Here is a 27,048-nt window from a genome sequence, read left to right as displayed (position 1 = left end):
GCAGGTGAAAGCTTGGCTCTTCAACCAAGCCTTTAATAGAAGAAGTAACTAACTTGTTAGTCTCACTCACACACACAAGGATTAATTCGGGCTGCACATACTGCAGCAGGACATGTTTATCCACTTCTACCCTAGCTGAGATAATATTTAATAATCTCTCTGACCTCACGTGCAACTTTCTTCAAATCAGTTACCTTACTTTCTAATTCTTCCTACTTTCTTACACATCTATATGTTACAACTTTGCCTTACCCTTCACTACCAATTATAATGTTCTAGTACATATTGTGTTGTCATTGCAAGTAGTATACCATGCCATATTTTGTATTGTTGTTCGAATATTTTTACTGCTCTAATTGCCTATTGCTCATGTTTGATCTATTCTTACTGTACACCGCCTTGAGTGAATTCCTAATAAATCAATATTCCATTTTTCCTTAGCCCCCTCCTTGTGGAAGAATTCATTTTTGCAATGAGTATAATGCACTGCTGCTTAGTTCAATCACAGTTCTCCTTGTTTGTTTACAACCTCTGCTGTGGCAATGATACCCCTGGCTGAATCTGCCTCATTGCACTAGGGGATGACTTTCTGACTTACCGTGGATATCATATCATATGATGATTTGTAAACAAGCCTGCATATGTGACCCAAGGGACCTGTAAAATAACCATAGAGGTTCTCAAAGCATCACATCTATTCTTTTTTTCAAGTAAGAAAGCATGGTTTGATTAGTACTCCAGAGCAAAACTTGAAAATACAATTAAATAAGCCCTCTAATAGCTAATGAGAGGATTACAAATACAAATCATGTCTTGTTTTGGTTTGCTAGTAGCCAAAGAGCATGTTAGATCTTGAGATACTGCAGCCTTAGATGGACATGGCAGTCTTATACTAAAGTAAAGTAAGGTGTGGGAGAAGGAAGCTTCTGGGGGTTGTGCACATGTGTAAGCTTTAGCACAACCTAGAGTCAATAGCTGTGCAACTCTAATATTGGTGTTTATTTTCTTAGCACCTCTGAGAACATGGAACACAATAAGATAAACACATTCTTGCTAATGAAGGAAATGTTTTCATAGTTCTAATTCTATACATTTTGGGGGTTAATTTATAAAGGATTTTTCACTCTTAAAGGTCTTTTTTATATGTGTTAAAGAGCTTTTATAAAATTACCTCTGGGTTATAAGTGTAAAAGTATGCCAGGAAGGCACATACTTTTACTCGACCCCCATGCAGATATATTAAGGGGTTGAGTTTGGGTGGCATCACAATTTACACACATTGTTTATAAAATATGCATATACTTTGTGCGTGGAAATAAGTGGGAAATCGGCCGTGGACTCCAGAAAACGAGAGGGACAACCTTGATACTTCTAAGAAAATGTATTGATAAAAAGACAACACGGCTCCGCGTTTCGGCCAATGGCCTGCCTCAGGAGTCTTTGTGGAGCAGATCTTTCACCATTCCTATCAGTCTTGGTGTGGGAAGGGCCAAGACCATCTTGGTCTAAACAGCACCATTAGCCACTTTGCGGAAGTCTTGTGAGGCCGCCACTTGAACTCTTGGCAGCCATTTTGAGCGGCGCCGGGAGCAAGACAGGTCTGCAGCCGGGCAGGAAAGAGAGGGCTCTTTCCTGCCCCGAAGAGGCCACTAGACCACCAGGGCATGATAAGGTAAACGAGGGGAGGATAGGACACCCTGAGGCCCACCTGCCCGTTTGTCCGCAGACCTGGACAAACAGGCAGGCTGGCAAAAATCACCCAGATGCTACGCAGTGCACTCTTTCCTCCTCCAATCACTCATTCACCAGCACCCTACTACTACTACTATTTAGCATTTCTATAGCGCTACAAAGCCTACGCAGCGCTGCACAAACATAGAAGAAATACAGTCCCTGCTCAAAGAGCTTGTTTCTCATTTCTTCCCCTCCATATTCCTTTCATCTTCCTCTCCTTCACCCCCCCAATCCTTTTTCTCCTCTCCTATTTAGCCCTACTGCAGCTGTGTTCCCCCACTGCCATACTGCTGCCTGCCTCTTTAGAGCCCTGGTAAGGGGCTGAAGTTAATACTGTTCTGATTCCCAGGGCTTGATTGGCGAGAAAGCAACGTTATTTTTAGCTCTCACAAGACACTGCTCCTCCTCCTCCTGCGCTAACTTGACAGCTGTGAAAATTTAGTTGCCCTAATGAAATAGATGAGTGAATTTTCAAAACCCTGCCCATGCTACTCTTTCTGAATTAGGCAGGTCATACTAGTTAAAGTAAGGATGGAGAGAAATGAAGGGATACCACCAGTGCTCTGAGCAGAATCCGTGAAAATCATTAGAGCCCAAGACTTCTGCTAGACTTCAGCAAGAGAAGAGAGCTCCTGGATTAAAAATGGAAAAATAAAGGAGAGAAAATATTTTTAAACACTTTTTAAGGATTTTCAGGGGATGCTGTTATGAAATAGAAAATGTTTTATACTTTTTCAGTTGTATATAGTTTTGATGCATGGACACAGAATACAGAGTTATTTATGTTCAAATATATATTTTGAAATATGTTACATGCAATTTGTAAAAGATCTTTGTTTCTTCCTTTTGTTTAAACTTCTAGGGCTTCTGACCTTCAGAACAGTGTGGCTACACAGTGTGTACAGCTCCATGGAGGATGTGGCTATATGTGGGAATACCCCATTGCTAAGTAAGTGTACTTGTTTTAAAAGTTTGAAATCTGGATACCACATCTGAAAACAATATAGTAGAATTAGAAAAGGTACAGAGAAGGGCGACAAAAATGATAAAGGGGATGGCACGACTTCCCCATAGGGAAAGGCTAATGCAGCTATGGCTCTTCAACTTGGAGAAAAGACGGCTGAGGGAAGATACGATAGAGGTCTATAAAATAATGAGTGGAGTGGAACGGTTAGACGTGAATTGCTTCTTTACTCTTTCCAAAAATACTAGGACTAGGGGGCATTTAATGAAGCTACGAAGTAGTAAATTTAATACAAATTGGAGAAAATATTTCTTCACTCAACGTGTAATTAAACTATGTAATTCGTTGCCAGAGAATATAGTAAAAGCAGTTAGCGGGGTTTAAAAAAGGTTTGGATAGCTTTCTAAAGGAAAAGTCCATAGACCATTATTAAAATGGACTTGGGGAAAATCCACTGCTAAGTTCTAGAATAAGCAGCATAAAATGTATTGTACTGTTTTAGGATCTTGCCAGGTACTTGTGACCTGGATTGACCACTGTTGGAAACAGGATGCTGGGCTTGATGGTCATTCGGTCTGTCCCAGTATGGCAATACTTATGTGCTTATGTTATGTACTTATGTTATACAAGGATCAGTGTGTAAAGGACCCTTCAAATCCCAGCAGGTTAATTTTGTCAAAATTAAAGTAGGAAGTAGGCGATTCAGAAATAGAAGACTGTTCAAGGAAAGAATGGGCTTTGCTATTAGGCATACCCAGTGCTTTTTTTGTGCCGGTACGCAACGGTACGGCGTACCGGCACCTTTTTTTTTTTGCTCCCCCCGCCCCGTGACGGACGCAGTGCCAGCCCCCATTTCCGGCCGCTGCTGCTTCTCCTGTTGAGCAGCAGCGGCCGCTACACAAAGAAAAAGATTAAACAAAAACTTCAAACCTGGCTGAAACGCAGCACCCTGGCACTGTAGACAGCCATTAGGCATTGGCTGTTGCCCCGCAGCCGCTCCTCCTCTTGCCTTACGTCACTGCGCTCCTCCGGGGTCTTCCTCCAGGGGCAGTGACGTAGAGGCAAGAGGAGGAGCGGCTGCGGGGCAACAGCCAATGCCTAATGGCTGTCTACAGTGCCAGGGTGCTGCGTTTCAGCCAGGTTTGAAGTTTTTTTTTAATCTTTTTCTTTGTGTAGCGGCCGCTGGGGGCTGGTGCCGCGGGAACGTGGCAGGGAGAGGGAAACCAACAGAGGGAAGGATTGGGGAGAGAGGGGAAAACAGATGGAAGGATGGGGAGAGAGAGGGAAAAACAGATGGAAGGATGGGGAGAGAGAGAAAGAGGGAAAACAACAGAGGGAAGCATTGGGGAGAAAGAGAAAGAGGGAAAACAACAGAGGGAAGGATTGGGGGGAGAGAGAAAGAGAGAGGGAAAACAACAGAGGGAAGGATTGGGGGAGAGAGAGAAAGAGAGAGAGGGAAAACAACAGAGGGAAGGATTGGGGAGAGAGAGGGAAAACAGATGGAAGGATGGGGAGAGAGAGGGAAAAACAGATGGAAGGATTGGGGAGAGAGGAGAAAAACAGAGGGAAAAACAGATGGAAGGATGGGGAGAGAGAGGGAAAAACAGATGGAAGGATTGGGGAGAGAGGAGAAAAACAGATGGAAGGATTGGGGAGAGAGAGAAAGAGGGGAAAACAACAAAGGGAAGGACTGGGGAGAGAGAGAAAGAGGGAAAACAACAGAGGGAAGGATTGGGGAGTGAGAGAAAGAGGGAAAAACAGATGGAAGGATTGGGGAGAAAGAGAAGAGGGAAAACAACAGAGGGAAGCATTGGGGAGAAAGAGAAAGAGGGAAAACAACAGAGGGAAGCATTGGGGAGAAAGAGGGAAGGATTGGGGAGAGAGAGAGAGGGAAAACAACAGAGGGAAGGATTGGGGGAGAGAGAGAGAAAGAGAGAGGGGAAAACAACAGAGGGAAGGATTGGGGGAGAGAGAGAAAGAGAGAGAGGGAAAACAACAGAGGGAAGGATTGGGGAGAGAGAGGGAAAACAGATGGAAGGATGGGGAGAGAGAGGGAAAACAGATGGAAGGATTGGGAGAGAGGAGAAAAACAGAGGGAAAAACAGATGGAAGGATGGGGAGAGAGAGGGAAAAACAGATGGAAGGATTGGGGAGAGAGGAGAAAAACAGATGGAAGGATTGGGGAGAGAGAGAAAGAGGGAAAACAACAAAGGGAAGGACTGGGGAGAGAGAGAAAGAGGGAAAACAACAGAGGGAAGGATTGGGGAGTGAGAGAAAGAGGGAAAAACAGATGGAAGGATTGGGGAGAGGGGAAAAACAGATGGAAGGATGGGGAGAGAGAGGGAAAAACACAGATGGAAGGATTGGGGAGAGAGGGAAAAACAGATGGAAGGATGAGGAAAGAGAGGGAAAACAGATGGAAGGATGGGGAGAGAGAGGGAAAACGGAAGGATAGGGAGAAAGAGGGAAGACGCTGGATGGAAGAATGCAGAAAGAAAGAAAGAGGGAAGACGCTGGATGGAAGAATGCAGAAAGAAATAGGGGAGACACTGGAAGGATGGGGAGAGAAAGCAGAGCTGCTGGATGGAAAAGGGGAATAGAGAAAGACTGGAGAATAAGAGGAAGGGGCATGGGGAGAACAAGGGTGAGGAAAAGATGAAAAGCCACAGGTAGATGAAGGAAATTAAAGAATGGATAGTAAGAATGAATTAAATCTGGACAGAGAGAGAGCCTGAAAAATATTGAAGAAAGCAAAGAAAAAGGAGACAAAAATGACAAATGGCACAGAAGAGTTAAGCGAAAACAAAGGAAAGGAGAATCACAGACTGGGACCAATATGGAAAGAAAAACAGTCACCAGACAACAAAGGTAGAAAAAAAATCATTTTATTTTCATTTTAGTGTTTGTAATATGGCCAATTTGAGAATTTACATTGGCTGTCTTATTTTGCACTGGGTATACTACTACTACTACTTAGCAAATCACGTTATTTTTTTCTCCTATAGTACTGTAATATTTTCAATGATGTCTGTTTATATGCGCCATGGCTGGTATAGGGGGTGTGGTTAATGTGGGTGTGGCTAACATAGGGGTGGAGCCATATGTGGTGACCCCGCCCATAATGAGTACCGGCACCTTTTTTTCTACAAAAAAAGCACTGGGCATACCTTATAAGACTGAAAAAGCTAGCAGTGTAGTCTCTAGAAGAAAGAAAGGAAAGTGGCAGTATGATTTAAAAATCAAAAGGCTTCAATAAAATACCAGACAGTAGCGTTTTCCATAAGTGAAAAAAGTGCAATTGCTTACATGTAATGAAGTTTCTCTATAGACAGTAGGATAAATTACACACACTAATGGTTAACTTCATCTGATGATGCTAACATGGAGTGTTCATTACTCAGAAAACCCAAAAAGGTTTATCTGAGCACATGCAAGACTTTTTACATAGCTTAGTAGTCAATTTTCTGGAAAGGTGAGCAGGGTTGTCTGATTTATCCTGCTGTCTTCAGGAAACCCCCGTTGCATGTAAACAACTTGCTTTCTCTGTTGGCAAGCAGAATATATGGGCCACACAAGTGGGGAATCCCAAAGCTAAGGGTTTTCTTCACTGTGTTTAGATTTTGATTCTGTAGAACAACTCAGGAGAGAACTTAAGACGGGTTATGTTAGGTCAGACCAAAGGACCATCAAGCCAAGCATCCTTTCTCCAGTAGGGGCCAATCCAGCTCACTAGGTATTTTACAGATCCCAAAGAATAGATCCATTTTTTTGTAGTTCCCTCCCAGGGATGAGCATCAGCTTTCTGAGGTCTATTTGAATAATAATTTGTGGACCATAGGAATCTGTCAAAACCCATTTTTTTAATCCAGCTGTGTTAGTTGCCTTAACCACAACCTCCAGCAAAAAATTCCACATCTTGTTTGATGGTTCAAGTGAAAAATACCTTCTCCAGTTTATTTCAGATCTGCTACCTGTTAGTTTTCCAATTCTGCTAATGAAGGGGGAGTTGGCTATGAATCAAAAAGGCCTCACAGAATTGATTATCCAAATGTACCATCTGTGCAAAGAATTAGATGTAAAACTGTGAACTGAAGACCATGTTGTAGTTCTATATATTTCTTCAAGGGGAACTGAATGGAAAAGGGCCAACAGAGTTGTCATGGCTTTCACTTGATGCTCTTTTATAGAATCTGTTAGTTGTTATCTGTAACATTAGGGCTTTTTTTGAGGGGGTACTTGGGGGTACTGAGTATCGGCACCTTTTCCATTGTCTGCTAAAATTGACCCATGGTCCCCAAGTTTTAATGAAAGAGCTCAGGCTCTACACACCAATTCTGCCTGTCATAGATTCTGTGACTGGTTGCAAGTGGCCTGGCTATTGTAGGGTGGGGTCCCTCAGTGATCACCTCACCCCCGAAGGGTGGCCTGGCATTTGAGTATCGGCACCTTTTTTTGCTAGAAAAAACAGACTGTGTAACGGTAAGAAATACAGTTTTAACCTTTTAATAAAAGATCTACTGTTCTAGCAATACCCATTCTGTTTGGGCCAAAGCAGCACAGGGAGCACCTATTCTATAACAGTATCTGGATACCCATGTTATAGAATACTAGCATTGACCCACATTGGTGTGCCTAAATGTAGATGCGCCCGCTTACGCCAGGTCTATGATGGGTGTAAATGGGCACATCTAAGTGCAGCAAGCATAGCATGCAACTTTCAGTATTCTGTAAGTTGTGTATGTAAGTGGGAGACACACCTATGCTCCGCCCACATGTATACCCCTTACATTTATGTGCTATGCCAGTTACACACGCCTATACAGAACTGCACTTAGGGTTCATGTACGAGTGTCACTTTTCGCTGTATGTACATGTGTAAGGCGTGCGTAACTGCCGGCATGCAGTTACAGAATTGCCTTTAAAGAATTCAGTATAGTGGTGCACCTGTATTGTTTTCATATAGTAAGCTAGTGCTGTCTAATGTTCTGACATGTATAAAGTTGTGACCTTGGAAAGAAAGTGGAAACATTAAGGATAAATTGATGTGAAATGCTAAAACCATTTTTGGCAGAAACTTAAGGCAGGTTTGAAGGATCCAAGGCAGCATGGTTTGCTGACCTAGTCAGACGAGTTTGATCAATTTCTTTGATGGAGTGATTAAAGAGTTGTATCAGGGAGGAGCACTAGATGGGGGATGTACTTGGATTTCGCAAGGCTTTGACATGGTTCCTTTGACAGGCAACTTTTTTTTTTTAAGGTTTAATGATTTTTATTCATGATTACTACTACTACTATTTAGCATTTCTATAGCGCTACAAGGCATACGCAGCGCTGCACAAACATAGAAGAAAGACAGTCCCTGCTCAAAGAGCTTACAATCTAATAGACAAAAAATAAATAAAGTAATCAAATCAATTAATGTGAACGGGAAGGAAGAGAGGAGGGTAGTTGGAGGCGAGTGGTTACAAGTGGTTACGAGTCAAAAGCAATGTTAAAGAGGTGGGTTTTCAGTCTAGATTTCAAGGTGGCCAAGGATGGGGCAAGACGTAGGGGCTCAGGAAGTTTATTCCAGGCGTAGGGTGCAGCGAGACAGAAGGCGCGAAGTCTGGAGTTGGCAGTAGTGGAGAAGGGAACAGATAAGAAGGATTTATCCATGGAGCGGAGTGCACGGGAAGGGGTGTAGGGAAGGACGAGTGTGGAGAGATACTGGGGAGCAGCAGAGTGAGTACATTTATAGGTTAGTAGAAGAAGTTTGAACAGGATGCGAAAACGGATAGGGAGCCAGTGAAGGGTCTTGAGGAGAGGGGTAGTATGAGTAAAGCGACCCTGGCGGAAGATGAGACGGGCAGCAGAGTTTTGAACCGACTGGAGAGGGGAGAGGTGACTAAGTGGGAGGCCAGCAAAAAGAAGATTGCAGTAGTCTAAACGAGAGGTGACAAGGGTGTGGATGAGGGTTTTGGTAGAGTGCTCGGAAAGAAAGGGGCGGATTTTACGGATGTTGTAAAGAAAGAAACGACAGGTCTTGGCAATCTGCTGGATATGAGCAGAGAAGGAGAGCGAAGAGTCAAAGATGACCCCAAGGTTTTGAGCTGAGGAGACAGGGAGAATGAGAGAGCCATCAACAGAAATAGAAAACGGGGGGGAGCGGGGAGGTGGGTTTGGGGGGGAAGATGAGAAGCTCGGTTTTGGTCATATTTAATTTCAGGTGGCGTTGAGACATCCAGACAGCAATGTCAGACAAGCACGCTGAAACTTTGGTTTGGATGCAAGGTGAGATATCAGGGGTTGAAAGGTAGATTTGGGAGTCATCAGCATAGAGATGGTAGGAAAAGCCATGGGATGAGATTAATGAACCAAGGGAAGAAGTGTAGATAGAAAAGAGGAGGGGACCAAGAACAGAACCCTGAGGTACGCCGACAGGCAGAGGGATAGAAGTAGAAGAGGATCCACCAGAGTGAACACTAAAGGTGCGGAGGGAGAGGTAGGAAGAGAACCAGGAAAGGACAGATCCCTGAAATCCAAGTGAGGACAGGGTATCGAGAAGTATGCTGTGATCGACAGTGTCAAAAGCAACGGAAAGATCAAGAAGAATGAGGATGGAATATTGACCTCTGGATTTAGCCAGTAATAGGTCATTGGAGACTTTAGTAAGCGCAGTTTCGGTTGAGTGGAGAGGGCGAAAACCAGATTGTAGTGGGTCAAGAATAGCATGTGAGGAGAGAAAATCAAGGCAGCGGCGGTGAACAGCACGCTCAAGTAATTTGGAGAGAAAAGGAAGGAGGGAGATGGGTCGGTAATTAGAGGGACAAGTAGGGTCGAGTGAAGGCTTCTTAAGGAGAGGTGTGACCACAGCATGTTTAAAGGCAGCAGGGACAGTCGCAGTGGAAAGTGAGAGGTTGAGAATGTGACAGATAAAAGGAATAAGAGCAGGAGAGATGGCATTAAGAAGGTGGGTGGGAATGGGATCAGAGGAACAGGTGGTACATTTTGAGGAAGAAAGGAGAAATGTAGTTTCCTCAATAGTAACTTCAGGAAAGGAGGAAAGGGAATGAGGGGAAGGAGAGAGAGGGGAACGGACTAGTGGAGGGAGAGGTGGTGAGGTAGAGAAAGCAAGGTTTATCAAACAAAGCCAACATTTAACAACAAAATAACAAATCTAGACACAATCATCAAGCAATAACATAACAGCAATCAGGCTTAACAGCAAACAAGCTTAATGTAATACTAAGCAAAAACATCTTTACAGCAAAAAATGAACGTGATCCCTTTTTTTATTTTATACGAAGACTCCCCCACCCTCCCTCCTCAGTACAATAATTCCTTAGAAATGTAACTGAAATATAGAAGATTATACCATCCCCCCCAGTCCTACTCTATCCCAAATCTTAAACATACATTGAGATGGCCTAGCATCTGGGCTCCACACAAGCAATTTTTTTTTTTTAATTTTTTGAAGTCTTTATTAATAGATAATACAAAACATCTGAAACATAGTACAATATGCAAGCCATAGTACATGTCATTTATGTAGGCCAAAGTATTCTCAAAAGTTCACGTTTATACAATACAAATCAAAGTGATTATTGCTCTATGTACCAAAAAGTAAGTAATTCTTATTGCATTGAAGTGTCAAATAAATTGGTCAGATTTATGGTTCCAAAACTTCACATTTTCAGAGTTTTCATTTATAATATTCTATTATTTACCCATCCCTCCCTCCCTGCCCCTCCCACCCACCCTTCCGGCACAACTTTAACAGAAACCTTAAATCAAATTATACATGAAGAAGAAAAGAATCCCAGATCTGATGCCATCTGCCTAATTGGTTATGCCTCTCTGCTAGAAGTCTTTCCATCTCGCAAGTGTATCTCAGTTTTTGGACCCATCTAGTGATAGGCGGAGTCATGGGCTGCTTCCAACATGCAGCAATTATAACTCTTGCGGCAGTTATGGCCTGTCCCACAAATATATGTTGGTTTCTGGAAAGGTTCACTGCTCCCCCCAAAAATAGAAAGAACATTGGGCTCCATGTCATTGGGCTGCCCGTCCATCCTTGTAACCTACTATGAATCGATCTCCAATAGGCCCTAACCTTCTTACAGGTCCACCATAGGTGGCCAGCTGTGCCACGTACCCCACAACCCCTCCAGCACAGCCCCGTCAATGTGGGGTAAATACGCTGAAGACGCTCAGGTGTTAAGTACCAACGATACAACACCTTCACCGCATTCTCCCGGAAGGGCACATGAGACGACACCCTCACCACTGCCCGCTCCAACCTCTCCCATGTAGCTTCCTCCAGTTCCACGCCCAGCTCCCTCTGCCAACTCTTCCTATGAAGTGTATAGCTCGGGGATTGTCTATTAATAATGTGATACAGGCGAGAGACCAGCCCAGTAGTCGTAGGAGGACCTTCACAGATAAGCTCTATCGCTGTTTGTTCTCTGGCCATAACCTCCCGAACTGCCCTTGTCTTAAGAAAGGATGCCAATTGAAAATAGGCGTATCGATCAGATCCCACTATCGGGAATTTCTCAAGAGCTGCAGAGTAGGACAACAAATTCTCGCCATCAAATAAATGGCCCCATTGTCGTAGTCCCTCATTGTACCATCTTGTGAATATTCCCCTTGTCGTACCTGGGTAAAACAAAGGATTATAGGCTATGGGTGACAGACGAGATAGTGTTGTGCGCCGGAGTGTGAACATGCTATCCCAGTTTGAAAGGGTAACATATATTGAAGGACATAATCCTGTTTCCAGGGACCTAAGTGAGCCCGGTATCCACATAAGGGCCCCCAAGGACCTATCACCTAGGGTATATTGTTCAAGCTGCACCCATTGCCTATCTGGGTAGTCCTGGAACCACTCCACTGCTGCGCGTGCCTGAACTGCTCTATAATACCATGCCAAATTGGGTACTCCCAGCCCTCCCCTCGCCCTATCCTGATACAGAATCGTACGTGCTAAGCGTGGGCGTTTCCCTCCCCAGATAAAGCGCATTATACGATCTTGTAGCATTGATAGAAATCTACGTGGCATGTTGATTGGAAGGGCCTGAAACAAGTAGAGCAGGCGCGGTAAGACATTCATCTTTACTGCTGCTATTCGGCCAAACCACGAGAGGGTGATATCCCCCCATCTACCCAGATCCTCTGTAATTGCCTCTCCCAAACCTTTATAATTAGCCGAAAAGAGATCTGATAGATCAGCTGTCAAGTTAATCCCCAGGTAGCGAATGCTCTTAGCCGCCCATCTAAATGCGTAGGAAGTCCTCAATGACTCCATAAGCTCCGTCGGAAGGGTTATGTTTAAGACTTCAGATTTGGACATATTAACTTTAAATCCCGACACAATCGAATATTCCTCTATTTCCCGCAGGAGCCCAGGGAAAGTGGTCAGGGGGTTAGTAACAAATAACAGAACGTCATCTGCAAAAAGGGCTAATTTATGTGTTCTCCCACCCATGGTGAGTCCCGATATATTGGGGTCAGCTCTCAACCTGGTTGCAAACGGCTCCATTACCATTGCAAATAATAAAGGAGACAAAGGGCAGCCCTGTCTAGTGCCTCTATGTAAGGGTATCATCCCTGAGTTACCCCCATTGACACGAACACAGGCTTTAGGGGAGCTATAGAATGCTTGTATCCATCCACAAAACTGTGGTCCTATCCCAAAGGTCTCCATCACCTTATACATAAATGGCCAATGCACCCTATCAAAAGCCTTTTCGGCATCTAAGCTTAAGAGACAAAGGGGTTTCTTCATTCTCTTAGCCAAGTATATTAAATCGACCACTCGCCTAGTGTTATCAGTTGCTTTTCTATAAGGGACAAATCCCACCTGATCAGGATGAATAACAGCTGGGAGCAAAGGTGCTAGACGGTTGGCCAGGACTTTAGCTAGAATTTTGACGTCAGCATTTAAGACAGATATAGGGCGAAAGGATCCACAATCCTTATGATCTTTATTAGGTTTGGGCAGTACTGCAATCCATGCTTCCAACATGGAGGTGGGCAAAGATTCCCCTTTCCCAATCAAATTAAATAAATCAGCCAACAGGGGGGCCAATTCAGGGGCATATTTCTTGTAAAATTCATTCGGGAAGCCATCTAAGCCTGGTGATTTACAGGAAGGTAAATGTTGAATGGCTTTTTGGACCTCAACCGGAGTTACCGGTGCATCTAGGGCTGCCCTCTGCTGGCTGGTTATAGAGGTCAGTTCACTCTCTGCCAAATAATCCAGGATAGCATTTTCAGGTGGATTGGTCTCCTGCGCATATAGTTTCTGATAAAATTCACTAAAGCGTTTCCTTATGGTCTCAGAGGTGTTCAACAACTCTCCTTTCGAGTCCCTAATGTGAGGGACCGTTCGGTCCACTCTTTGCCTACGCAGCTTTATTGCCAGGAGTCTACCTGCCTTATTAGTAAACTCGTAGGATCGGACTTTGTTTCTGGATTGTAACCAACTTAGCTGGTCAGAATAAATTGTATCCAGCTGGAGCCTCTGTCCACGCAGCTCCTCCAGAACAGAGGGGGAACCACCTGATTTATGCTGTGCCTCTAGGATCCTAATCCTGTCCAAGCACTGTGCCAGCTGGGCCCTCCGAACCCTCGCTCGCCTACTAGCTAACTGTATGAAGTACCCTCTTGAGACTGCCTTCATAGCATCCCATACCACGCTAAGGGGGGGGGCCCGATTCCATGTTGAACTCCAAATACTCCTTCAGGACCTTCCTACACCCCTCTACAGCCTCCCCCTCCAGCAATAGGTCTGTGTTAAGTGTCCATCTTTGATCTTTGGCCTCAGCTCTGATACTCGACAAGGTTACCCAAACTGGGGCATGGTCTGAAAATGTAATGTTGCCAATTTCAGCTTTCGGGCCCCTCTCTGCTAGTGTAACGTCGAGGAAGATATGATCGATCCGGGAGTATGAGTTGTGTACAGGAGAAAAAAAAGTGTAGTCTTTGGTCGTCATATGAGTTAATCTCCATACATCCAGGGTGCCCAGTGAACGGACCAAAGAGCCCAGTGCCACCGAGTCCCTAGACGTTGGATGTTGAGAGTTCCCAGATCTATCCAACCCGGGGTCCATAACCTCGTTGAAATCACCCCCCATAATCAAAGAACCCCGAATAAATGCAGCCAGAGTGTTTTTCACCTTAGTGTAAAAGGACCCCTGATGTTCATTAGGGGCGTAAATCGAAGCAAGCGTGAGATCCACCTGATCCAGGACAATTTGCAAAAGTAAAAAACGCCCTCCCGGGTCCCGCCTAATTTTCTTTACTTGGACTGATATTGTTTTGTGGAACAGAATTGCCACCCCACGTTTTTTGGAGTCATCAGCAGAGGAAGCGAAGAAGGAGCATGGGTATTCTGGATGAGCTAACAGCCTCTCATGTGCCCTACGGAGATGGGTCTCCTGCAACAATACAATGTGCGGCCTAAACATCTGCATCTCTTTGAAAAACTTCTGTCTTTTCTGAGGCATATTCAGCCCCTTGACATTATATGATAAGATTTTTAAGTCTGTATTCATGCCTGGGATATTACATCAGCTTTCTCTCCCTCCAAGAGGGATCCATCCACTTCATGTCTTTGTTCTGTCCAATACCAGTTGTGCTCCCTTCCCTCCCTAACCCTCCCTCCCCCTAGTGATGACCCTCCCCCTACCCATGTCCCCCCCATCCCCCCATGTCTAGCACCAACTAACGGGATCAAGTCCCAGTAGTGGGAAGCGAGGAAGTAACCCACCAGCATTCAGGCAACCCAGCCCCCCCTCCCCCCCCAAATACCTATGTCATCACCAATTTTATGGACCCAGATTGAGCAACCTTAATTACCCATCTTCATGATTGGTCCCTGCCCATTGTTCATAACCTTAAATTTCCCCTCCTCTTAATATCTTGTAACTTATGCAACTTCATTCACAAGGAGCCTCACATCCTTAATTACCATTTCCTCCATTAACTATAATATTAAAGTTCACTTTTGCTAAAGGTAGCATTAATAAACAAGAAACAAAACATATTCAAACTTGAGACAAAGAGTAACACCAATAACTCTTTGCAACATTACCAGCCAGGATATCAATTTCAGCCATTTTTCTTCTGGTAAAGTTCAGGTTTCATCCACAGCCACTTTTCTTTTTGGAATATTTCTTTTAGGAGTGGCAGGAATCCTTTGCCACTTTTGAAGCTTTGTCTTCGTGGCTGGGGCCAAAGCGCCAGGCGGTTTATTAGTCTGTACCAGGCCTGCTCCATGCAGGGATTTCCAAGCTTCCATCATCGACGTCACTCTCATCTTGACCCCCTGAAGTGAGTACATCAAGGAAAAGGGGAAGCCCCATCTATATGTTATCTGTTCCTTGGCCAAAATGTCCAGAACTGGCTTCATGAGTCGTCTTTGCTGCAGAGTGAACTGTGATAAGTCTTGATAGACAGACACATTGGCCCCACCAAATTCCAAGTTAGACTTTTTCCTGGCGCAGTTGAGCAATTGTTCCTTTGTTTCATACCTATGGAATCGGGTGATAATGTCCCGCGCTCTGTTTTCCTGCCGCTGACCCAGGGATCTATGTGCTCTGTCGATCTCAATCTTTACCCCTTCAGCGTCGGCCCCCAGCAAGCTGGCACACAGTGTCTGTACAATTTGAATAACATCCTCTGTTTCTCCACCCTCAGGAACTCCACGGAATCTCAGATTATTTCTCCTTCCCCTGTTTTCAAGATCATCAAGCTTATATGATAGATCTATTTGTTTTTGATCTAAAGCTTGGAGAGTGGTTTCGACTGAGTGTATGGATTCAGAGTGCTCATCCACCTTGGCTTCTACCTCCTCAACTCTGTTCCCCAGCTCACGGAGGTCAGAGCTCAACGACTCCATTCTTTCCAAAATCTCATCCCTCGATTTATTTATATCAGCTTGTATACCGCTTAGGATCTGGCGAAGTTCGCCTGAGATTCCTTTTTTAATATGCGGTTTCCGCGATTCCGCTAGTGAAAGCGCTGAGTCAGAGTCAGAAGGAGAGACCGGCGCCATTACCTCGTGGCGCTTCGCGGTTTTGGCCGGCCCGCCGTCAGCTGCCTTCTCCTGCACTTTAGCTCGCGCCGAAGTCGCTTTACTCATCTTAAATTCAATGAGGAGCAGCGGAGAACACTGCAGGCCGATCCAAACAAGTTGGTGATAGCTTTTTATAGCTTTTGTAGTTGTCGAGGAACGGGAGCTAGAACGCTAGGCAGCCATCAGCTTCGGTGACGTCACTTCCTCCACACAAGCAATTTTTAAGTAAACTGAGCACTCTTTCAATGGTCCCTAAAATAAACTGTTAGAAGCTGGTTGGGTGTGAGGTGAGAAGGAGTAGCAGAAAATGGCATTCACAACAAGGAAAGGGGCATGCCATTTTGTGGAAGGACTGTTGTTTGTCATCAAGTGACACCCCCCCCCCCCCCCCCGGGTGATCATCTAATGAACTTAAAGTAGCCAAATAAGTAGGTAACATAACATAGTAGGTGACGGCAGAAAAAGACCTGCAAGGTCCATCTAGTCCGCCCAACAATTTAAACTCATATGTGCTACTTTATGTGTATACCTGACCTTGATTTGTTTCTGCCATTTTCAGGGCACAGACCGTAGAAGTCTGCCCAGAACAAGGCCCACCTCCCAACCACTAGCCCTGCCTCCCCCCACCGGCTCTGCCACCCAATCTCGAATAAGCTTCTGTGGATCCATTCCTTCTGAACAGGATTCCTTTATGTTTATCCCACACATTTTTTAATTCTGTTACCGTTTTCATCTCCACCACCTCCCACGGGAGGGCATTCCAAGCATCCACCACTCTCTCCGTGAAGAAATACTTCCTGACATTTTTCTTGAGTCTGCCCCCCTTCAATCTCATTTCATGTCCTCTCGTAAGGTAAGGTGATGACAGAAGTATAAAATAATGATTGGGTGTATAGGAGAGGAATAGTCAGCGGAAAGTAGGAGATAGTGTCTCTGTAAATCTGTGGAGATACCTCTTGTGGAGTACTGCATGCAGTTTTGGAGACCATACCTTCAAAAGGATATAAACCAAATGGAGTCAGTCCAGAAAGGAAGCTACTAAAATAGTCATGTTTTAGTTTTAAAACACAAGGGGCCAGACTTAAAACTATAACTATGTATGCTCTGGAGGAATAAAACAGGATGAGAACTATTTAAATACCCTCAGAGTTTGCAGGAGGTTGCCCCCTTTCAATAGAAAGGAGGATCGAGAATGAGGGGCCATAGAATGAGGGTGAAATGAGTCATTTAAGAGAATATTTCTTTATAAAAATGGTAGTAAAACATGAAACAGTCATCTGATGAATTCAAGAAAGCATGAAACAAGCACAGAGGAAATCTGAGGTAGAAGAAGGGCTTGTAGAGCTTAGATACTGATGTGAATGGGCAGACTAGATAGGCTGTATAGTCTTTTCTGCCATCATGCTCTTTGTTTCTGTATTTCAGTGTACTAACCTAGTGTGGAAGAATTGTGTGTAGGGAGAATAAGAGATCTGTATGCTAATTCTTCTGGCTGTTATTGCTATTAGGAAGAGACTTGTCTAGGTTAGAAACCTGAGCGCTGCAGTTTCCAAGGACTCAGTTGGTGGTTTCATGAGCTGGGGTAGAACTATATTTAGATCCCATGGAAATGGTTGTGGTTTTCTTGATTGGAGGTATTGTATGTCTTAGATCCTTTATGAATCTTGAAACTAGAAATTGACATGAGGCTGGGTTTTTTCTCTGTATGTGTATATGGTACGCTGTTACAGCACTTAATGCATCTTTACTAAAGAGGTACTTCCACCAGATGAAGAAAGGTAGAATAAATATTGAAACAGGTGATGAGGGCAAGTATGGGGATTTAACCTTGTACATAAATATTGCCATACTGGGACAGATCAAAGGTCCATCAAGCCCAGCATCCTGTTTTCAATAGTGGCCAATCCATGTCACAGGTACCTGGCAAGATCCCAAAACAGTGCAATACATTTTATGCTGCTTCCATTAAATTTGTGTGGTGTTTTACTGGATTGTCTTCTAGATTCTATGAGGATATTTTCCATTTGTTGAAACAGCTGAAGAGAAGTTATTAATGAGCACTTGGACAAACCAGCACTAGGGATGGTTCTGTGGAAGAAGAATCTTCTGTCTTAATTTACTAATGCATTAGACCTTGATAATCAAATTGGCATTTGAATTGAAAGCTGATAGATGAGGAAACCAGAATTGGCTAGGCCCCAGGACATTATGAAAATTACTGTAATTCTGTCTTTCTTTATCTTTTACGAAGCTCTGGGTATTAATAGAATGGTTGGGGGTGGAGACCTCAAATCCTGTTTCCTAGTATATGCTGAACACAGCCATGGCCAGACTGCAAGTGCTTGGCATCCTATAGGAAAAGTGGGGAAGTTTCTTCTCTTCTGATGGAATGAGCTATATTGCTGTCCACAGTGAAATAATGGGCAAACAGAAAAAGTGGGTGATGGACCACAGTTTCCAGTGATAAGAAAGACAATTTTGAGTCGAGAAACTATTTATTGATAAAAGACTCGACACAACGCTGCATTTCGGCCACAAGGCCTGCTTCAGGAGTCTCACATTTTAGATTAAAGGACTTAAAAAAAAAAAAAAGCAACATTGGGCCTTCAAGACTGAGACAACAGGAGTATTTATTAATGAAATGACCCGAGACGGGCCGTGTTTTGGCGTTAACGCCTGCCTCAGGGGTATAACAACAAAACATATAGATCACTTTGAGAAATTATTTAACAATTAAGAAACATAAATATAACAATATAATTTAAAATTCAAATAATAAAAATCATTGTAAATAAATAAAATCTTTATAAAAAAATATATACGAAACAATGCGTTTGGGAGGGGCAGCAGCCAGGGGAAGGTCATGGTTGGGCTGGGGAGGCTTAGCCTCCCCAAGCCTCTTATACGGGGCACCTGTGACTGTCCTCCCATCCCATCTATGTCCATCAATTCTCCTCTGCCCTGCCCTCCCCTTCCTCCCTCCCCTCGATGTCCCGCGATTCTCTCCTCCTGACATCATCTCATCTCCAGTGTTCCCTTCCCCCTCATTGTTCCGCCCTCTGATGTCATTACGTTTTGATGCGAGGGCGGGGCAGTGAGTGGGAATGGATGTTACGAACCCAGGCATCCAGACGTAGAATGTTGGAGGTGCAAATTATTATATAGGATAGAGATAACCAGCCAAGTATCTGTGTTGGAATGTGTCTCATAAGATATGAGGGGCAACTATCCAAAAGATAATTGGATTTAAACAATTTATATAATAATATTTTAACTTTGAGATGTAAGAGGGGGAAAGCTGATGTCTAGATGGTTTTAATTTCCTAATTATTGGGGACTGACTCTCCACTGATGACAAGAGAAGATCATGCCAACTTTCCAAAGGGTCAGTTATAGTAGAAAGATCTAGCTTAGAAAGAACATGCTCCCAAAATTGAGAAGGACCTATTTTGCACCTAAATTGTGTAATACTGTGAACAGTCAAAGGGAAGGAAAGACTAAAATCAGCCAAATAATGGTCAAACTATGGAACTTGTCTTCATAACTTCTAAACAGGAGTGAAAACCTGTTAAAACTGACAACCAGTCTAAACATGAGTAATCTGCAAGTCACAGGAATGTATTAAATAAGTATCTGAGGTAGACACAAAATCTGCAACATCATGTTCAGACTATCAATTGTATAACAAAGATTGAGAGTTGGGCTTCCTCCCACCTATTGAAGATGAATACAAATAAAGCTGTGGTTTAGCAATCATCCATCTAACTTACCAACTAGTATCCCTTTGGGTGAAGGTAGCGCACTTCCTGTTGATAAGACTGCTAAAATATTAGAGATCATCTTGGATACTACTTTAACATTAGAACTCCAGGGCCAACAAGGGGTTACATATGCTGGGTCAGCTGTGGGACGATGGGGCTGTAAAGGGCTTTGAGGTATTGAAAGAGGAATATGACCTGGAAGACAGAGACCTTGTCTACTATCACTGCTTACGGAATTTCATTCAGAGGAGGGCAAGGGAGGAGTTGGAATTGTCAGAAACGGGACTGGAGAGAGCAATGAGAGGGGGGAAGGGGTGTATTACATGATTATATAAGGCATTGCTGCTCCTGTCCTCCCCGCAAGGGTACTATACAGATAGATGGGAAAAAGCACTGCATAAAAACTTCTCGGCAGGATGGTGGGCTAACAGCTATAGGTTTTTACTGAAATCCTTGATCACCCAGCCACTGGTTGAAAATGGATATAAGATCCTATACTGGTGGTATAATACGCCAGAGAGGCTCCATAAGATCTATTCGAGGGTCTCAATAGATTGCTGGAGAGAGTGTGGAGAAAGAGGAACATTCATGCATATATGGTAGGAGTGCCCTAAGGTGCAAATATGTTGGGAAAAGGTTGTAGAAGTGGTCAATGCGATAGGAAAGGGAGGCTACTCACGACAGGTGGAGTATTGCTTACTCCATGCGCGTCCTAAGGAGTGTAGGCTGCAGGAACACAAACTATGGATTCAAATTTTTGCTGCGACCAAAATGCAGCTGGCCCGAGCATGGAAACAACTGGAGGTGCCCTCTATAGAAAGGGTAGGCTATAAGGTTGAATATATTTATCAGATGACCAAACTGACTGCGATGAGGAAGGGACTGATTCAAGTGTTCCAGAAAATATGGGAACCATATGAGCAGAAAAGAGAATTGCTATGGTCGCCACCAGGGAGTGGGGGGAGGGGGGCAGTGGGGATGGGAAGGAATGAGTAGAGGGAATATAGGACAGGTTATGCGAAATGATAGCATTGTAGCGAAAAGAGATGCTTTGATATTGTGTTTGAGGTTTGATAGGTCATTTGGTCTGTGGTGTTAAAAAACTGTTAAAAAATTCAATAAAGAAATTTAAAAAAAAAAACATTAGAACTCCAGATTAACAGTTTGTTTAAAAAGATGCATTTTAAACAGACCAGTTGGTGAGGTCCTACTTAAAAAACAAAACAAAACATTTTGCTATGCCATTGGATCCCTGACTGAGAGAACTGGAGGAGCTAGCCCAGCAGTGGGACTAGATGGAGGAGCACTAGCCAGACAGAAAAGAGAGAAAGAGGCATACTGAATCAAGGGGGGAGCAGGAGGGAAGAGAGGTGGGACAGTGGTTGAGTGAGATGAACAGAGAGCGGGCTACAAAGGTTGGGGGAGGAGAGATGAGAGAGAAGGGGGATGCTGGGCTGAAGATTGGCAGAGGGAGGGGAGGTACTGGGAACATTGGAACCATGGGGAGTTGTCAAGTTGATGAATGAGAGGAAGATAGTGAGTATTTAAAAATGGTAATGGAGTGTTTTTGAAAGATAGATTGGAGTAGGAGCCTGGAAAAGGAGTGAGATGGGATGTGGGAGAACTAGAGGCTGGGAGGAGGAGATGGAAAGTTAATAGGTAGGTGAAAAGTAAAAAGGAGATAGAGAACTGGAAGGTGAGAAAGAGGGTGAAGTTTCAGTGGACAGAGAGGCAGAAAAGAAAAAAAGGGAGGAAAGAGCTAAAAGGGAAAATATATCAGAGACACATGTAATAAGAGAATGGAACAAGACGAGAGGAGAAATGACAAATGAACAATAGCCAATGGAAAGAGAAGACCGAGAGGAAAGCAGAAGAGAGAAACTGGGACCAGCATGATGGGAAAATAGAATGTCCAGACTACAAAGGTAGAAAAATGTTTTATTTTGAATTTATTATGCTTGCTTTGGGAAATGTGCATGGGAAATGGCTTTGTATTGTCTTCTGTATAAGAGGAAAAATATACATTTCTATTTTCATTTCTTTGCTGTTGCCGTACATGCCAAATTTGACTTCGCCAAATTTGACTTCATGGGGTTCCCAGGTCAATTTTTGCCTTCATATTTCTATTTCTAATCATTTGGTCTGAATTTGGTGAGGGACTGTCTGTGTTTTGTATATATTAGATACAAACGCCACTTTTACTTTAATTCATGATAAGTGGTCAGCAATACAGGATAAGTTCTGTTCTAATTTCCTAAATTTAAACTAGAAAGTGTGTTTGCATGCAGTTTCTGTATAGAGAGCTGTAGTTGTACCACTTGTTTTACCTATAGTAGGTGTATTGGTATTTTAGGACCCAGTGTAATATTTGTAGTGCTGCCTATTAATAGATCACGTTCTTGCTGTTTGAATCATAGGATTAGCGCTACTGTTGTTTGCTACATGTATGTTGAATTATGATTTTTTTCAGGTTTTGTATTATTTCACAATGCGCCAGGTAGTAGAGAGATTTATATTGCTGTTGTGCAGATGACATGAGAATCCGAATATTTTTTTTGTAAGGTGACTTCCATGGAGAAATTTCCTATTTGTGATCTGCATCTGTGGATCGGGGGAGAGGGGAATTTGGATTTTTGTGGATGCAGAGCATGTTTACATTTAACTCATAAGAACTTCTATGCTGTGAGGGTCATGTATGTGGTATCACATATGTAAGAATCATCCATCAGGTGTGTCCCAACTGAAAAAAAGAAGATTGAGAACTGCCCCAGAGCCCCAGAAACATTTAGAAAGCAAAACAATGCAGATCATGCCTAATGTATACTCTGGATGCATGGCTGGTATGATTTAATGATTTTTATCTTATATGTTTGTCTAAAGCGAGTTAGAAATAATACAACAGATGCAGAACCAGTAATGTTTATTGAAAGGGAAGTTGGGAGGGAGGGGGTGCTCAGATCCCTGTCAGTCCACCCCTGTAGCCATCCAGTATTTGAGTCGTTGGCAGTCTCCACTTTGGCTTCTCTTTCTCTGGCAAACTTCATGTTTGGAAAGGAAACACTTGTGAGTGAAGAAGGAGAACCACCTGTAGAGACTGAGAGCACGTGACAGTTCTCATACTTGGCAACTGTTTACTACTGTTCAAGTTCACTGATAGCAGAATACACAAAAGAATGGAAAAGGAGGAATTGTAAAGAGTGGAGACACTTGGAGTTGGGAGAGTTTGGAGGTGAGGCATTTGGATGGTGCATAGATATGACCACTAAAGGTGGTAACTTCTGCTGCCTCTGTGGTAGTGCTGACCCTGCAAGTATTTTTTTTTATATACATGAACTACATAAAGAAGCATTATGTGTGAATCAAAATCTGTTCATCACATGATAGGGGTCAGCACTAGAGGTACATTATTTCTAATTTGGTTTCCTTTGCCTTTCCTAGGGCCTTTGTGGATTCTCGGGTCCAGCCAATCTATGGTGGTACCAATGAAATAATGAAAGAGCTCATTGCCAGAGTAATTGTAAGCGAAAAGTGAAGCCTTGATGAATCTGGAATGTGTTTTTCCACCTTTTAAAAAAAAGTAACCGAATGAGATTTTATTTCCTTGTAATGGTTGCAATAAAGAAGGATTTAATTTCAGTGTTTACATTTTCTAATATATAATAAAAGTGCTGTATATAGTGGTGAAAAAGTTATCTTAAATGCTCTTAATTGGAAAATGATATGCACTAGTTTTATATCAATTTGCTATATTGTTTAGTATTTTCTAATCAACTGCTCTTTCAAAATCACACAACCATTTACCATGTTGGGACTGAGAGTGTCGTAATCAAAATGGCCTCAGGGATGGCTCAAGGGTTTGTAGTGCCCTGAGCTAACTTAACATCAGCATTCCCCCTCTTGCACACATCAGTGCCAGCCTACCGGCATCACCCCCTCCCCCGCAGCTCTTTTCCATCCAGCCTGCCTGCCCACATCAACTCCCAGACACTCAGCTTCCTCCACCTGCCTGCATCAGCTGCCTTCCAGCCACCCTCTCTGCCTGCCCCAACTGCAATGGGGACAGGACTGAACCCCACTCGCTCCTTCCCTGGTGGCTGCCTTGAGACCACATTTGGATCAGCAATGAAAGGTAGGGGAGAACATTGGGGCTTGTAAAGGGATAAAATAGGAGACTAATGGGGTCACAGGTAGGATGAGCCAGTCCTAGTTTTACTCCCCTTACATTCAGCTGGGTAAAACTAGGACTGCCTCAATTTATCCCTGATGACCTGGAGTCATCTGGATTAGCTGTTTTGGTCCTACATCAGCCCTGGGCACAAAATCAGCCCCTTCTACTACTTCTATACTCGATGTCTATCCAGCATCTCCCTTTTTTATCCCCCCCATCATCCAGCATAGCCTCTTCTTTCTTCCTTCCCACCTGCCCACCATCACCCCCTCTCTCTCCCTTCCCTCTCTGCCAGTCCAGCATTTCCCCTCAAAATTAATCCTTCCTATCTGTTTCCCTTCCGCTGTAGCCACTTCTACTGCTGTCCCTCTGAGTCTGTAGTAGCAATCAAACAAGCTGCAATAATAATCTCCAAGAGCCTTCAAGCTAATGTGCTTGCAAATGTCCTATTGGTCTCACCATGTCTGACACATACAGAATGTGTCAGAGGAGGTGGGACCATCAGGGCCTTTGCGAGCACATGGGCTCAAAGGCTCCCAGACATTTATTAGTGCAGCTTGTTTGATTGGTGCCATGGGCCTGGAGGGACAGCAGTGGTGAACAGCAAGGCATTTGGGCAACCTTTATATAGTGCTCCCTGAGCCAGTACATCACTGGCTCACCAGTTAAGACTATTCTGAATGGTCTCATCTTAGAAGGACCTTTCTCTCTTTTTTTTCTATGAGTATCTAAAGCACGATACCCAGAAAGGGCTGAATGTAAATAATTACAGATTACAGGGGAGTGTTGCACATATCTGTTATGCAGATAAGTTCTGACATATTTCTTTCTGGAACTGAAAAGATGTTTTTGTACCATCCTGCCAAAACAGTCCTTGTATATCAATTTATGCCAGTAGGTGGAAAGAGATAACCATTTCTTTCTGTATTAGATCACCATTAGTATATGAACAGACACAGCTGTGTCATAAGTACATAAGTACATAAGTAGTGCCATACTGGGAAAGACCAAAGGTCCATCTAGCCCAGCATCCTGTCACAGACAGTGGCCAATCCAGGTCAAGGGCACCTGGCACGCTCCCCAAACGTAAAAACATTCCAGACAATGATGGATTTACCTTTGGATTTCTGCAGCAGAAAAGATAATAGGATCAGTCTCCCTGGACCAACAGTCTTAGATTTGATGCTTTCCCTGGAGTAGAGAATGAAACGAGGACAGAGCCCGTGTGGATGGGGACAAACTTTGTCCCCGTGCCATTTTCTACTTTGAAGCCTGTTAATGAACTGGACTGTTAATTATGTTTGAGTGATGCAATGATATTTTGATTTTTTGGAAAAACATGCTGGCCACAACTAGAAAACTTTGCATGGGGGATCCTGTACATTCCTTCTACTAGTACATCTTCTAAGAAGACATCTTCTATTGCAGGAAGGACTGTGGAAGACAGGAGAGCTAGACTGAATCCTGAGATTGTTGATGACTTCTTCATCCACAGATTAAAAAGTCATAATAGTGCTTCATAGGGCATATTTCTTCCCCGCTAGGGCATACAGCACATGTTGTATTTTGTACCCCTGGACATTTTAACAGGGTGGATTAGGATTCCTTGGGGTAGTGAAAGCCAGCTATTGTTGGAGTTAGAAGGGCAGAGGGTGGTGGTGAAGGGATTATTATAGTTGCTCATTGTTATTGTTTTCTGTGTGTGATTTATAAACAACAGTTGCACAGCATATTGATCCTTTTTATACTTTAATAAAAAGATTTAAATATAAAATCATAAGGCTTCTGCAGATGGGGATGGGGTGAGAACAGGGACAGAACCTGTGGAGAGAGGGCGGGGATGGAGACAGAACCAGTGGGGATGGGGTGGGGATGGAGACAAACTTTGTCTCCATGTCATTCTGTACCCAGGAGCTAGAAAGTGGCCAGTACATTTTAGGATAGCAGTCAGGAGATCTTGGCTACCCTCCCCCTTGATCCTTAGGAAGCACTAGTTCTTTCCAGCTGAGTACCTCCGTTGGCTTGTTTTTTTTTTCTAAATTTTCTTCCTCCCTTTCCCCCTTCTAGCACCCTTCCCCAACCACCATACAGAAAGGTCTTTTTTCTGCCGTCATCTACTATGTTATGTATGTAGTGAAGTTGGGTTGTGCAGTGAGCCGGGCTGTGATCATGCTTGGATCCAGTGGGGCACATTGGAGATGATTCGATAGAGGGCAAGGGAATGCATCTCCTACATCATAGTCAAATAAAACCAAAACTTCCAAAATACCTATTGATATCACTTTATACATCATTCATTACTATCTAAATAATTACAAAATTCATATTGCTTACTTATTCCAAATGGATCAATTCGGGTGGGAGGTAAGTTAGGGGTAGGGATTTTAAAACCTCAGAATAATATGGCATGTAACTATCAACTTCTCAGTTACACCAGACTATCAAGTGTAAACACGTGATGTGGTTTATTTTAAAACACTTTTTTTGTTTTTTAATTTACAGTGCTCAGTATTGCTGTAGTGCCCTTTAAATCAAGTTTACTGGAGCAGGTACACAGCCGCCCAACATCATCGCACTCGCCCTTCCTTCCTTCCTATCCTCACATGAGGAAAACGCTGGTGTTAAATAGAGCGTATACTCTTGTACATATAAGAAGTAAACCACTTACCTTGGCCAATGAGGCGAGCGTGCGGTCTGTGATGCCTCCAGATCACCCGTGTGTTAGTGTATCGTGGTTAAAACAGATACTCCATCGCTAGTGTATCTGTTTTAACCATGATACACTAACACACTGGTGTTTTAAAATAAACCGCATCACGTGTTTACACTTGATAGTCTGGTGTAATTGAGAAATTAGTAAATTACCAACACCAGTTCCATTTATTAAAGCCCTCACAGTATTTCTGATGTAACTATCAATGCCAGATCCGTAGTAAACAAATCAACAATAGTAACAGACTGGATCACGTCAGAAAACCTTGATCTACTTTTCATCAATGAAACCTGGATCCATGATCAAAAGGACCCTATAATCCTAGATCTCTGCCCACCAGGATATAAATCATTCACTGGACCAGAAAGGAAAAGAGAGGCGGAGGCATAGCATTAATCTGTCGATCCCAGTTTACCATCGAAACCACAGCCGAGTCCATAACACCCCAACTTGAAATTGCCTCAATCAGAATCCACAACAAAACCCTGCTTGATCACCTGAATTGTCTTGTTTTATAGACCACCAGGTAATTGGAACGAAGACCAGACAATCTTCACTGACTTCATTTCAAACACATGCGCAACCAATGCCAATATACTAATATTAGGAGACATCAACCTTCACCTAGAAAACCCAAACTCTACTAAT

General features: G+C 43.4%; 1 protein-coding gene across 1 annotated transcript in view; it reads left to right on the top strand.

Annotated features, from left to right (window-relative positions):
• The window catches only part of ACADL (acyl-CoA dehydrogenase long chain), a 191,907-nt gene extending 168,752 nt beyond the window's left edge, over nucleotides 1-23,155 (top strand). The window contains exons 11-12 of the mRNA XM_030210840.1: nucleotides 2,597-2,683; nucleotides 22,958-23,155. Of these exons, the coding sequence (XP_030066700.1) occupies nucleotides 2,597-2,683; nucleotides 22,958-23,051 (181 nt within the window). The 3' untranslated portion in view covers nucleotides 23,052-23,155. The remainder of the gene's footprint in view (nucleotides 1-2,596; nucleotides 2,684-22,957) is intronic.
• The last annotated feature ends 3,893 nt before the right edge of the window (nucleotides 23,156-27,048 follow it).

The sequence above is a fragment of the Microcaecilia unicolor genome, chromosome 7 (assembly GCF_901765095.1).
Source record: "Microcaecilia unicolor chromosome 7, aMicUni1.1, whole genome shotgun sequence".
NCBI classification, from domain to species: domain Eukaryota; kingdom Metazoa; phylum Chordata; class Amphibia; order Gymnophiona; family Siphonopidae; genus Microcaecilia; species Microcaecilia unicolor.
The sequence above is the reverse complement of the archived record's forward strand: the minus strand, read 5'-3'. Positions and strand labels throughout refer to the sequence as shown.